This window comes from Nymphalis io, chromosome Z (genome assembly GCF_905147045.1).
Source record: "Nymphalis io chromosome Z, ilAglIoxx1.1, whole genome shotgun sequence".
Classification (NCBI taxonomy): domain Eukaryota; kingdom Metazoa; phylum Arthropoda; class Insecta; order Lepidoptera; family Nymphalidae; genus Nymphalis; species Nymphalis io.
Genome location: NC_065918.1, coordinates 4,371,182 through 4,385,710, shown reverse-complemented (window position 1 = coordinate 4,385,710; position 14,529 = coordinate 4,371,182). Strand labels below are relative to the sequence as shown.

Below are 14,529 nucleotides of genomic sequence, written 5' to 3'. Positions count from 1 at the left end.
CCCGAACTGGGCCTATCATTTTATGGTACTTAAAGCTAAACTCGGCCGACCGCCAAACGGACATCCTTACCAAAAGGGCGTTCGCTTTAAACCATCATCTGAGCACGAGTATCGTACCATCCAACGGTACCTTACAACGTTAGAAAGGGAAGAGAAGGTATCGTGGTTCTCATACTCGTTACCAGCAGAAGGCAGCCTAAAGCTAGACATTAGCGGTATACCTTTCAACGCTGCGACGAAAAGAATATGTAATACAAGACCAGCATACTGCTTCCATTGTCTGCAATTCAGGCACTCATCCTATCACTACTCCCAACCACCAGTGTGCGTCCGTTACGGGGGAACGCACCTTGCAAAGAACTACCAACGCTTAGACGAAGACGTACCAACTTGCGCCAAATACAGAGGTTCGAACCCCGCCAATAACACGGTTTGCCCGATACACAAATGGGAATTTATAAGGCGTCATGCAGGCACTATGGCTTTCTCCACCATGGCACGGAAAAAGGTTAAGAGCACAGTGAATCCTTCCGAAGCAGTATATCCAGAGAGCAATTCAGTGGCAGCTCCAACAAACGTACCCCTTGCCCAAGGCTTGAGTATTGGAATTAAGAAACAACGCAATAAAAAGAGAATAGCCAACATGCCTATAACTTCGATGGCCAAGTCCCAAGAGGCACCAGAATGCGCCCCACAACAAGCTGCTTTTGACTCAAAGAGCACGCAGTCTTTAGGCTTAAAAAGCGCCCCTTGGCAAGTACAAAGACGTCGTAAAAACATCCTTTTTCGTTCTCCAAGGAGTACTGAATGCCCTTTGGAAGGATGCGACTCCATGCCCGCTTTACTACAGGGCATGGCACACTTAAATACCCAACGTGACTAATCCACTCCACTTGAAACGCGAACAACTGAGCCGAGATGGCTCAGTGAAGACATAACACCTGAATCATAGCCTAAAAATTCGTCTGCTAACAAGCACCCCAGCTTGCCTGGACACTGTAGATGTCCAAACCCTATTGAGCTCAACGATACCATGTCAGGAGATATGCATCTTCTGTAACGAAATTATCAAAAAAAAGTAATATTTTTTATTCTTAAATTATAATTGATTAGTTTAGATTTACTCACAGCTATACATCTACTATTATATATATGTTCCTATTTTATGTTATAAGTTTATTTGTAGTTGTAATATAGACGTAAATTAATATCTTATTTTAAACACATAAGTTCTTTTGTTTTATTGATGCATTATTCCGTTTAATAAAACGTTTAGATAGATGATGACGTAGTATTATTAGTAGCATGTGATATTTCATTAAGTTTATTAAGAAGTTATCTATGGACTATGAGAGTCACGTAATTTCAATCATAAGCTTAAAATGTTTAATCGGCATGTAGCAATAACTTTGAATAGTTGCGTAAGAATATTTTAATTATCGATCAAATACCAAGGTTATCTTTAAACAAATAAAATAGTCTGTAGTCTTAATATAGGTCATTTAAAACATAACTTTATATGCGTTTATTTTTTTTAAATGTTAGTAGGCTTAAAACAATTTTGGAGATATTTCCGGATCAGGATCCGGATAATATTGCAGTAAATCAGCAACTGGAGCTTCTTGATCCTCATAAAAATCACACGCTAATAAATACTCGCGTTTTGAGTAGTCGTCTCCTTTGCAAAATAGTTCACCTGAAAAACATTTTTTTTAAATTCCCAACCCCTTTCACTTTCACATACTAAGCTTAGGCTTGCCTAAGCACGTTTTATTTTCTCACCTTCTACATACATTATGTGAACCGAACTTTTTGTTTCAAGGGCTCCTACACAATAATGTTCCTCGGTGAGACTCGGGTGCCAGTACATAATAGCATCTCTGCAAGACGATCCAGCAATTGGAAGTAATATTCTGTCCTAATTTGTTAAAATACTTTCATTACTCTTCTTTTTGAATATTAAATTTATTGTTGTTATAAACAAAGAAAAAAAATTACCTTACATATAATTTTATTGTTAACAATAGGTTCTTTTACTTCTCCCGTACAGAAGAACTTACGTTTTTTCCTCATGATAACGGTGCTTATTTCCAAAACAGTTTTTATGCTGTTGCCTGCGGCAAAATATTGAGTGTAGGTACATTTTATTCGTAAAAATATATTATATATGAAATTCAAAATATTACCTTTTTCTCCATTTATCGCTTCTAGTTCACGCATACCCCTAACTTGAGTTTCTCGACTATTTTGCTGTTTCATATATGTTGCCAATCTATTCATTGCATCTACAAATTCGTCTATAGGGCCTGGAAATTCGGAATGGCACCAGGATAATTATTTTTTTGATTTACTTGAATAAGCTAATTTAATGATTCCAAAATAAACACTGATTAATTTTATTACGTGTTTTATAAAATAATGCATTTACTGTAATTTAAAATAATTTAATCCCAAATATAAAAAACCAATTAAAAAAATCATTTACCTGTTCCAAAACTTCCTCCATCCAAATAATTTAAAAATTGATAAAATCTTAATGCTTCATCTGATTCTATTTCATCCATTACTGGTCTCTGTAGATTGTTGTTGTTAGAAAAGATATAATGTGTTATTTACAATTATATTTACAGAGTAAAAGTTAGTTTAAGCGATAATATTATAGGATCACTTACGAATTTGCCACTCCAAGCTCCAACATCGGAGTACAGAGAATTCACTCTACTTGGCATCCAATCCAATGATGATCGAGCAACCAAGACTGGATGCTAGAAAAAAAAGTCTAACATTTTAGTCCTGCCTATTGTTAAATGTGTACAATTATATGAAAGCTTAAAATCTATTTTTTTAAAATAACAAAACATAGTTTTCTCACAAATTAGCGTAACATAGTTCGACCTACCTCTGGATGTTTAATATTATAAATACCCAGTTTAATCCTTAAAGTAAACGTTAGTTTTGGATGTTCGATTTAACATTTAAAGAAACTGATTTGATAGAGGTTCCGCTAAGTATTATTTTTACAAAACAAACTTCGATCACAAATAAAAACTTAAAAGTTCTTATTAGTGATCGAAGAAAACAAACAAATATAAGTATTGTATCTATAAATGTATATCTAATTTAATATTATTTCAACTTACAGTTGATGCTTGTCTTGCATTAATTTGTTTTATGTATAAAACAAAAGATAACAAAAACAATTTACTGGTTAACATTGTGGATTTTTGTAAAATCAAATTAAAATAACCTTGCTGATTTTTATTTTCTATAACTGAAACGTAAAGTCATTATTTTTCATTCCTCAGTGTTAATTGAATGCTTCGTTAATTTTTTTATTGCATGGAATATATATATTTTTTTAATAATAAAATTGAGTCATAACGAGATGAAAAAATAATTAAAAATATATATGTATTTTGTTATATTGTTTGTAGTCAAAGGCTCACTAGTTTAGAGGTGTGAAAATCAGGCAGGTCCTTACGCCGTTGTCTATTATTGTTATAGTATTAGTATATTATTGTAATATTTGACCTCCCTTTGACCATTTGAACAAGCTGAATGCAACAAAAAAGGGAGAGAAATAAAAACACACACAGAAAAAATATATTATTCTTATTAGAATTAGAATAGTATATAAAATTCGTCGGAAACATAATAATATGTTAACGTTAATAGTATGAATACACTTTTCAAAATAAATTATGGGTTTTATTTGTTTTCAATACGGTCTATTAATACATAAAGGTATCTGTTGAACTTTAAAATATTATATTGCTCTAAATTAAGGCTATCTATCGAATTGTTGACACTTGATAATTTTTTCTTAAAAAAATTACAAACAAATAATGTTCATTGAACGAAGAATTAGGTAAAACTATAGCATCAGTGCCGTAGCAAGGTTGGGGGTCGGAAGGTGCGGTCCGCACCGGGCGGCACTTGGGCGGAGGCGGCATTTCACAGGTGGCGGTAAATATTTTTTTTTACTAATAATATGCAATTTTATCGATTAATGTTTATTATTATTTTTTCAAATATGTTCATATGTCAACAAACGTCAATATTACTTTTCAGATTAGTGTCATAAGAGTAGGTATATAATATTTTTACAATGCCCCAAATTATTTCAATCATAGTATAGCATAGCTGATGATGTTCCTATGAAAGAGATCCTGAGCTTATGACAATGATATTTGGTGCTCTTAAAGTGCTAGGAAAAACAAATTTCAGCAGAATAGTAAAAAGTAAGAAATAAAAGAAAGCGAAGGTATAAAAACAAATACAGTTTTTATGTATATATTAATTTTATTAGGTAATTCGGGTGTGTTTGAGTTTCGCTCGGCTTTTTTGTCGTTTTTTATGAAAAATTGCGTGTTTCAGGATAGTCATCTACATAGATAAACTTAAAAAGCAAAACGTTATCTAACCACAAAACTTGAGCCAAATCGTTAAAGCCATTACCGAGAAACACGAAATAAATTTATTTACTTTATAGAATTACTCGGAAGATATAATATAAAAAATGAGCTTGGTGTAATAAAAACGGTGATATTAAATCTGATGAAGATTGATTTTTACTTTAATTATATGATTGAAGAGCACTTAATTAAATTCATTTGGGTTATATGCGAGCACAAAACAAACTCAAGGTACACTGTTTCGTATAATTTAATTAATTTTCCCAATTATCACTTCACAGTTCTTATCAACCTAAAGTTACTAATAAAATAAACAATTAATATAATCTAGCAGCTGGTTTGCGACACCAATCTAACACCACTCAAAACAATTATTCCATCTTCCAAACCAAATGCATGCCGATCCCGATGCGCGTCATATTAAAATTCCCGCCAAAAGACCGTTACGATGGCACCTCGACCCCGCTCGAGGCTAACCTCTACTCTGATTGGTCGTGACGAAGACACGGTCACGTAGAAAAAAAGTAAGATTTTAAACAATAGGTACAAAAATTAAAACAAATCAAATTAAATTAAATTAAGGATTTAAGAATATAAGGGTCAGTCATTCATTCCGTCTCTTCCTCCGACATATATATGTTTTAATTTTCTTAACATTAGTTCGTTTTGTGAAGCATATTTTTTGTTCAATGTATATTTAATATTGATATATAAAATTCGTTTGCTTATACGTGGTGTGCGCGGCACCAATTATTGACAAAGGTACCAAATATTTTTCAAAACATCCTTGCTTTTTACTATAACCTTATTATGCCAATAAATGAACAGTCAACCCAATCTTTAAAAAAATATTTGGGTATTTATTTTTTTAATTATTATTAAATTACTTCTATCTGTTCTGTTACTATTTCGCGCTATTTTTTGTGTCAATGTCAGTAACATATATCTGTCGTCTTCGACAAGCCACATTCAAAAGTTCATATTTTAAATAAACATGCTGTTTTTTTATAAATCAATTTAAATACATTTAAAATGCATGTGCGAGTACGAATATTTGGCAAACCAGATGCTATTGTTGTAGTTGAATCAAAACTTACTAAAATAGAACAATTTAGACGCATAATAAGAAATAAATTCGACGTTGAACCTAAGTTACAACGGTTGTTCTACGGGGGAAAGTTGGTAAGTTTTGTTTTTCAGTATTTAAATTAAGTGTATAATTTATTTTTACGCCACAATTTCATCAACTATAGAACTTCTTTTAATACTTTTGCTCGCGTCTTTTTTCTGTAATGAAATAACTTTGATATAAGAATCGAATTAAGTGTATATAAAGTATCCTCATAACTTAGCATAATAATTTATTGTCTGTTGTGTGATATTTGTGTTTGGTTAATATTTAAACTAGGTAGTAATTTAAATGCTTGTCTAATATATATAAAAGTCATCCATAACCTATTTTATGTTTTTCTTTATCATGAAGTTAAGCATAAATACTTAATGTTCTTTTGAATAATTTCTAGCACTTCTACAACATTTCTTTAAGCTTATGTTTAATTGAGTCTTTTTCTCTTCAAAATAAATTTTTTATCATATAGTAAATCCAATTTTGCGTGAATGTTCATATTGCTTGTTAATAAGACTATTTATTACTATTTATTTTGACTATTTATTATGGTAAAGTTTTGGTTTATGGTAAGGTAGGTTTTGGTATATTCTAAGAATACCAGAATAAGAAATATATAAGTACTTTACGGTATTCTTAGAATTTTTATTTGATAAACATGTGCATGATAGATAGGTGTTACTGGAGCGTGCTAGCAATGTATTTTTGTGAAATTATTTATTATGTGAATTTTATTTTCAATTATTATTGTTTCTGATAAATTTCAAGCCTTTTGCGAATTAAACAGACTTTAATATGTAAAAAAGTCTATATTCATATAAAAGATATATTAACAAAATAAAAATCATGTTATATGATTTTCAAATTTTTATTATTTTAGTTAGAGGATGGGTACACATTCCATGACTACAATATTAAACTTAATGATGTTATTCAACTTATGATAAGAGTTCAACCACAAGAACGTATAGATGATGACAAAGCACCTGAACAACAAGAAAATGATGAAAAACCGAGTGACAAAATTGAAAGTAAAGGAAAAAATTATAAAGGTTTGTACAACAACGCTTGTTAAATTGTTATTATTATTATCTTATTGTGCTATTACACCTTAATATGAATAAAAAAAAATAAAAATTTAAGTAACAATTCTAAAAAATTTTAGATACGGGAAGTACACTATATTTAGTTGGTGATCTAGTAGATATGAAAGATAGAGAACATGGAGCATGGTTTGAAGGAAAAATCACTCGTATAGTACTAGATCCAGATATAAATTATGAGAGTGAGGAAAAAACAGAAGAAAGTTTGAACAGTAGTGATATACAATATGATAAAGAAAGTGATGTTGAAAACAAGCCACCAAGTGATAGTTCTGAAGAAGACACAAAGTCAAAGAAGAAAGGTATTGCTAAATATTTCACCAAAGCTGCAAAAGGAAGACGACTAACAAAAGAAATAAAAGTGGAAACAGTTAAAATTACAGATGACAATATCTTGTATAAAGTGCAATTAGATGATGAGTTAGTATTTTTATTTCAAACTTCTGTATGTATGAAGATTTTAAACAATTTTTTTCATCCATATTTCATTATACCTAAGATAACCTACAATTAAATGTATTAATTTTGTTTCATAGTTGTATTTACTATAAGCTAAAAGGTATGGTAGGTATGGTATGAATGAATGCATATGACCTGTGTCTATTAGGCTTTGATAGTAATAAATCAGAGCCCTACACGCAAGTGCTAACAATGATAACCAATTTTCAACCCAACTGCATAAATGATGTTTGAACGCATAGACAACAACAAACATTAATCATTACATGTAGGGTCGGGGATTCTGTAATCTAGAATTGCACCAATAACTATGGTGAAAAAACCAAAACATAATTTTCTATTAACCATTTTTGTATAACCTATATAAAAATATACTAAGTACTAATTTTTACTTTTCTAAATATCACATTATTAATAAATGATAGAAATAAATCAAGCTACAGTGTTTCTTGAATGTTTTTTTTAATGAATATCAAATTTGAAATTAGACTGTCTTGCAGTACCAATTAATCAAAATTATCAAACTTTATTTTTAGACATTTCAAATTTTTTATAAGATATATTTTATATTTTGAAAATTAATACTATCTCAAAATAAATATTTCATATATTTACAGTGAAGAGGACTCAGATTTATATTGTAAATTAAAAGAAATAAGACCAAGAGCTAGGCGAGAAATCAATATCAAAGATTTGAAACCAGAACAAACAATTATGTTAAATCATAACACTGATGATCCTTTAGAAAAGGGATACTGGTATGTAACAAATTCTCACATATAATTAAATAATTTAACAATATTACCTGACCACTTGTACTAAATCATCTTAGTAATAGAAGACACAAATTAATCAAAATAATAAATAGAGATAATAAATACTCATAGTAGAGCTTTGTCACTGGTGGTAGAGCTTTGATTACTGCTAGTAGAGCTTTGTGCAAGCTTGTCTGGGTAGGTACCACCCACTCATCAGATATTCTACCGCAAAACAGCAGTACTTGGTATTGTTGTGTTCCGGTTTGAAGGGTAAGTGAGCCAGTGTAATTAAAGGCACAAGGGACATAACATCTTAGTTCCCAAGGTTGGTGGTGCATTGGTGATTTAGGCAATAGTTAACATTTCTTCCAATGCCAATGTCTATGGGCATCGGTGACCACTTACCATCAGGTGGGCCATATGCTCATCCGCCATCCTATTCTATAAAAAAAAAATAGAGAATATATATTTTCAAATGCAATTTTTCTTATTATTGATCTTGCATCATATTTATTTATTTATAACTTTTCAGGTATGACTTCAAATTAGATGAAGTAAAGAAACTACGTTTAAATTATGAACTGGTTGGAACATTATACTTAGGGCCAGATTCAGTACCTCAAAATGACACCAAAGTTAGAGTTCATGACAAGATATTTGCTATAGAACAACCAGTGCCTGTTGCAGAAAGGAATATTGAATATAGAAAACTTGTATCAGAACCTCCTGAAAAAAGTAAGATAACTCAATATATATAATCTTAAATAAACTTTAAAAAATGATATTATGATGCTAAAATATATATAATAAAAGTAAGTTGCTAAGTAACTGCTATACAGCACTGCTTAGTATTATTGTGAAATTTGAGAAGTTATTAAGCCAGCATAATTACAAGCGACATAACATCTTAGTTCCCAAGGTTGGTGGCAATGTGAGGAATGGTTAATATATCTTGCAGTGCATGGACATGGGTCTATAGGTGGTGGTTACCACTTATGATGAAGTGGCGCTTTTGGCCAGTCTTACCTATCTATTATAAATAAGAATAATCATAAAAAATCTCAAAATCAATTTGAAATAAATACCTTATAATAAATTATGAAGTGTTAAAAATAAGATTATGATATACACTTCTATATTATTTCTCCAAAAAAAAAAACTTAGATATATTAAAGCATTATTTATTTCTTATTTGTTTTAAGATTTTTTTTATCTATTAAGCCTCTTAAGTTAGTTCTTTTATTCTGGAGAATTAAGGAGGAACTAAAGAGGTTATTCTGGAGACTAAAAACTCTTTTAATATAAAGAATTCCTTTTTTAATACTAGGATCAAAACCTTTGAATTGCTTAAAATGTCGGGACAATGAGAATGCACCTTGTAAAGAATGTGGATGTTATCTGTGTTCAGGAAAAGAATCGCCGGAAAAGGTAAAAATATCAATTTATACAATAGTAAATATAATTTCATTATCAAATAACAGTTACTCACATAACATACTGTACTGTGGCTGTAAAAACATGCTTCAGATGAAAAAAAATAGATAAATGAAATCAATGTATGATATCATTTTGTATCAAACTATTATAATTATACCTTGAGTAATATTTCTATGACGTAAATAATCCTTTTACAGAAAAGAATAATAATTTTTATTTATTTATATATCTTTAAATATATGACTACTTTAATAAATAAAGAAAATTACCATTACTTCCTTCAGATAGTTTTATGTGATGAATGTAACAATGGTTTCCACATGAAGTGTCTTACTCCTCCACTTACCGAGCTACCTGAAGAGGACTGGTACTGTCCATCTTGTAAACGTGACCCCAATGACGTTATAGCCCCTGGTGCAGCCAAACAGACAAAAAAGGGTAATGCCTCTAAAACCAATCGTGATTGGGGAAGAGGGATGGCTTGTGTTGGTAAGTAACTACAATTAATAGTTAAGAAATATGTAAAAAGGTATAACTGTCAATCCATGCCCCACTCTAAGCAAAGTACTTTCTTTTTATTAATAAGAATTGAATGCAAGTTTGTATCTAAGTTTCTTATAGAGTGAGCACAAGACCATATATTACTAACACAAATAAAGCATGTAAAGGCTGGTGGATTTGAATGCAAAAGCACTTATGATTAACATATCTTCCTGTTAAGGTGTTCCACATTCAAATATTTATTTGAGTCTTATTTTCAAGGTAAAACTAAAACTTGTGCCATGCCACCGAACCATTTTGGCCCCATTCCTGGTATAGAAGTTGGAATGTGCTGGAGATTTCGTATACAGGTATGTTTCCTGAGTATACTTACTCAATTATATATATATATATATATATATATATTCTGTGAATTCAAAAGTATTTGTAAAAGTTTATTATGAATTTTGTTTGTTAAGCTAATATAAGTTTGATTTACTTACAAATTTTCGGGGTCATCTGTATGACTTCTAGTAGTACAAGCTCTTGCTGCTGTTATTTTAATTACTTTTAAGAAGAACAAGAATAAATTACAGAGATACTTCACAATTGACATAATGTATAATTTAAAGTTTGTAGTATTTTTTCCTAAATAAATTTTAATATATAATCACATTAAATTGTTCAATTTAAATTATGTTAAATTTTCTTATTCTAGCTATCGGAATCCGGTGTACACAGGCCACCCGTATCTGGTATACATGGTCGTGACGTCGAGGGTGCCTATAGTATTGTATTATCCGGTTAGTAAAAACTTATATGATATACTTTTATAATAATTTTAACTTAGTTCATACTTCATTCATGTGTTTTGTTTGGATTATAATTCACATTGTATTTATACAATATACCAAAATTGACATGCCAGCAATGATTTCAATCAACAAATCAACCATCTCTTTTTTATAGGTGGCTATGAAGACGACGTGGACTATGGGAATGAGTTTACATATACGGGCAGTGGTGGCCGAGATCTCTCAGGAAACAAGCGCACAGCGGAACAATCCTGTGATCAAACCCTTACTAGAGAAAATAAGTAAGTTAGCTGTATAATTAACTAACGCTCCCGCGGTTTCGTTCGTGTCTGAGGGAGTGGCAGGTGTTACATACTGTATGTCCCTTCTCTGTACCTCAGACTATGCACAATTTGGCTGATTGACAATGCTTTTAGCATTAGGCCCGTCTTTTGTACAATTCATATTCAATGTTGTGCAATAAAATCTTAGATAAATAAATTAAGGCATCAAACAAACATTCTTAGTATGAAATTTTTGGTTTTATTTATCAGAGCCTTGGCACGCAACTGTGCAGTGAAAGATGTGAGTGAGAAAGGCGCAGATGCACAAGGGGCTTGGCGGCAAGGCAAACCTGTGCGAGTAGTACGATCTTATAAAATGCTTAAACATTTCCCAAAGTATGCTCCTAAAGAAGGCATAAGGTAACTTGAATTATTTTATACATTCCTCTTATAATTTCATTTTACTTGTGTATTGGCTAAACTACTAAACCTATCATATGTGGTATAGAAATTATTAGTAAGACATTATTTCATACGGAGTTTTGAATTCAGATTTTTGGCTGTAATAAAGCTTCCATATGATGATGATGACATCAATCTGTTTGTTTTTACTAGCTAATCTACCGAACAGAAGTAAAATATAACTTAGTCTTATTCATTATAATTAACGCCAATAAACTCCTTTTAGCTATACATAAAATCACTTCCTTGTTTAACAATAAGCCAAGAACAAACATACGAAAAAAAAAATTGTTTTCTGGGCCAATGCATTTCCCTTTCTTACGTAAAACACCTCTCTAAAGTTATATCACAATTGGATTAATTGCTTAGGAACGATTTACATAGAGGACAAGCATACAAATAATTATTTTTATTTATAACTTTTTTATTCCATTTGTATCAGGTATGATGGTATCTACAAAGTAGTGAAGTATTACCCAGAAAAGGGTCTGTCCGGTTATCGTGTATGGAAATACTTGTTACGGCGAGATGACCCAAGTCCAGCTCCTTGGGAGCCAGGCGCTAAGCAATTCCCTATTGTGGTAAATCGAGTATTGTAGCTTATAATGATTTCGTAATTTAAAATTCAAAATTGTTACAAGGAGCAAAACTTCCGAAACTATGAAAGCTTTTTAAGTCCATTTTAATTAGCTAATTTAATCTTTAGTTAAGAGCCTTATAAAATTATATTTATTTCATGTTTTTTAATTTAAGTATCCTGATGGGTACTTGGAAGCTGAGGCTGAAAAGAAAGCTCTTAAGGAGAAAGGTAGCAAGGGTAGAGGCAATAAGAAAAGAGCTCTAAGGGAAAGTAATCAGAGTTCATCGGAATCAGAACCATCTCCTCCTCATAAAAAACGAAAGACTCAGGATAGTAAAAAGGCACAGGAGAATAAAAAGAAAGGTACTTCTTATGTCTTATATTATTATTTTCACTTCTGGCAAACTAGAATTGAGTCATTCCATCTTAACTAGTGGGCATTGTCAGAACGGACTTTGAGAAATTAATTTAGTGATCCACCATATATATAATCGAACACTTTAGTATCTCAGTCACATATACACTTGTTCCCAAAGAGTTGGGGTAAGGCAGAGGAGTAGACTGAATAATATTTTAAATAAATTGATTACATTGTGTTTTAAAATCTCATATTACTTTTATTTCATGTTATTACATTGTTCACATCTTAGGTTATTATTACTTTGGTAATATATTGAAAATATTAATGTTATATATATTTTGTATTACAGAAGTAAAAAATAAGCCTATAAGTCCAAAGATGAAAATACCAAGTATGTTTAGTATAAGTCCAAAATCCAATAAAAAGAAAAAAGAAATTGGTCTTACTTCAGCCGAGAAGGAAGCTATTGAATCTGATATGTTAAATGCTAAACTCTGGGGAGAATGTCTTGATATTTGCGAAAAGCAAGGCAAAAAGGTATGTTATACACCTGTTTATTATGTAACTTATTCATTTATTTATTTATATATAATATATACTTGTTAATTTATAAATTGTTGTTATAGAAAAACATGATCAAGATTGATCATAAGACTTTATCGCTTTGTCTTTTAATTAATTTTCTTTTTATATTAACAAACAGTAAATGCCTTATTTTGTTAATAATGGTAGTGCAATAAAAAGGTGAAAAAATACAGACAATTTCACTAAATAGAATTTGATCTTAACCTAAGATTGTGGGGTCAATTCAGGTAAGCATTACTGAATTGTCTTTTGACTAATTTATGTTTATAAATTATCTCATGCTCGGCTTTGAAATCTACGTGTTGGATGAGATTTTGTCACACGTATACCCACTAAAGTGTGGGTATCATCAGTTTGTTTGAATTAGCTCCAACTCTCCTCAGGAGATGATGAGGGTTTTGCCCAGACGTTGGACATTGACAGGCTGTTACTTAACTTTTTGATCATTTTTTTAGGTCTTAAATAATTTAAAATGTTTGTTTTTTTGTTTATTTGTACTATTACGTGAAAATTTAAATTTGTTATTTCAATTTCAATTAATTTGTTACAGGAGTTTATAGAGCATGTCACAGAAGTTTTCTTATGCATTATATGTCAAGAAGTGGCTGTCAGTCCGGTGACAACGCCATGCTTGCACAACTTTTGTATGGTAAGTTACAAAATAGATTCTTATATATTATATAATGAATTTAGTATATGTGATATAGACATACATATTATAATAATTAATAATGTTACAATGTATTGTCATTTAACTTTTTGTCCATTTTTGTTACAGGCTTGTTTGAAGTTGGCATTCAAATCGAATGAATCACAAAACTGTCCCTGTTGTCGACATAACCTTTCCAAAATGGAATTGCAACCAAATGAAAACTTAAAAACAGCATTACGTGCAATTTTAACCGGTTATGATGCAGGCAAGAAGTAGGAAATTTATTTTAATTTGGACAAACGGGCGGGTCGCTTTTTTATATATTGAGTAAGCTATACCACACAAATGATTTCAACAACGTATCGCCGCAAGTCGTGATGGACCCGTGACATTTTGTTCGCCAAAATCCGTGACGTATCCATCTTTCTCTCTCGTTTCTATTAAATCTGAGGGCAAGACGAGATTCGCCGCGATACACTCACCCATGGACATGGCTCCTCAGATGCTTTCGTGAAAAACTATAACTACACCATACGATTTAACTTAAATGAAGGAGCGTTTTAGCTTGGCTTAAAATTCTATTTACTTATTTCTTTTTTTATAGGTGAAATTCATATTTTTATTCAAGGTAGCGTTTCTCACGATGGTCTGTGTTTGTCCTGTAAAAATGTAGATGATGAATAGTTATTTTTCTTTTAAGTTTTAAAGTAGCAATTAACAGGAAAAAGTTCAGTATAATTAAACCAATGCTGGCGATAGTTTGTGATATAACATTAGATTTTATACTTAATAATTAATTCTTTTTTTTTATAAATTAATACATCTCTGAAACCCATTTTACATTTATAAGGGGGTATTAAAAGATAATTTCATCGTAATCTATCGCCAATTTTTAAGTGTTTAATTATAATATAAAGTTTTTTATGGACATTAAATTACTAATATAATAGAAGTATGGAAGTTTTTCAGACTACTTTCAGTCACGAGTGGCTCTACGGATTTTAATGAAAATCGACATATTGTTATATTATTA

The 14,529-nt window shown here is 30.9% G+C and overlaps 2 protein-coding genes across 2 annotated transcripts; one reads left to right on the top strand and one right to left on the bottom strand.

Annotated features, from left to right (window-relative positions):
* Nucleotides 1-1,483: 1,483 nt before the first annotated feature.
* On the bottom strand, nucleotides 1,484-3,297 carry LOC126780577 (uncharacterized). Its single transcript, XM_050505174.1, has 7 exons — nucleotides 3,141-3,297; nucleotides 2,673-2,765; nucleotides 2,486-2,573; nucleotides 2,187-2,306; nucleotides 1,999-2,114; nucleotides 1,783-1,918; nucleotides 1,484-1,696 (listed from the first exon to the last, which is right to left on the bottom strand). Exons 1-7 carry the CDS (start codon nucleotides 3,213-3,215, stop codon nucleotides 1,551-1,553), a joined length of 774 nt encoding a protein of 257 aa, XP_050361131.1. The 5' UTR covers nucleotides 3,216-3,297; the 3' UTR covers nucleotides 1,484-1,550.
* Nucleotides 3,298-5,401: 2,104 nt separating this feature from the next.
* LOC126780557 (E3 ubiquitin-protein ligase UHRF1-like) lies at nucleotides 5,402-14,529 on the top strand. The gene is made up of 16 exons (XM_050505142.1): nucleotides 5,402-5,597; nucleotides 6,422-6,593; nucleotides 6,707-7,064; nucleotides 7,721-7,861; nucleotides 8,394-8,596; nucleotides 9,189-9,289; nucleotides 9,583-9,787; nucleotides 10,061-10,149; nucleotides 10,497-10,581; nucleotides 10,748-10,874; nucleotides 11,127-11,276; nucleotides 11,761-11,899; nucleotides 12,072-12,261; nucleotides 12,609-12,796; nucleotides 13,395-13,493; nucleotides 13,623-14,529. Exons 1-16 carry the CDS (start codon nucleotides 5,448-5,450, stop codon nucleotides 13,770-13,772), a joined length of 2,547 nt encoding a protein of 848 aa, XP_050361099.1. The 5' UTR covers nucleotides 5,402-5,447; the 3' UTR covers nucleotides 13,773-14,529.

What these genes read in the sequence shown, in the direction of transcription:
- LOC126780557 (XM_050505142.1), top strand. Translation starts at nt 5,448, where the DNA reads ATGCATGTGCGAGTACGAATATTTGGCAAACCAGATGCTATTGTTGTA. An exon ending in TAAAGGAAAAAATTATAAAG is followed by an intron (nt 6,594 to 6,706) that starts GTTTGTACAACA and finishes AAAAAATTTTAG; the next exon opens with ATACGGGAAGTACACTATAT. An exon ending in ACCCTTACTAGAGAAAATAA is followed by an intron (nt 10,875 to 11,126) that starts GTAAGTTAGCTG and finishes TTTATTTATCAG; the next exon opens with AGCCTTGGCACGCAACTGTG.
- LOC126780577 (XM_050505174.1), bottom strand. Translation starts at nt 3,215, where the DNA reads ATGTTAACCAGTAAATTGTTTTTGTTATCTTTTGTTTTATACATAAAA. An exon ending in ATGCAAGACAAGCATCAACT is followed by an intron (nt 2,766 to 3,140) that starts GTAAGTTGAAAT and finishes TTTTTTTTCTAG; the next exon opens with CATCCAGTCTTGGTTGCTCG. An exon ending in TGGAGGAAGTTTTGGAACAG is followed by an intron (nt 2,307 to 2,485) that starts GTAAATGATTTT and finishes CCGAATTTCCAG; the next exon opens with GCCCTATAGACGAATTTGTA.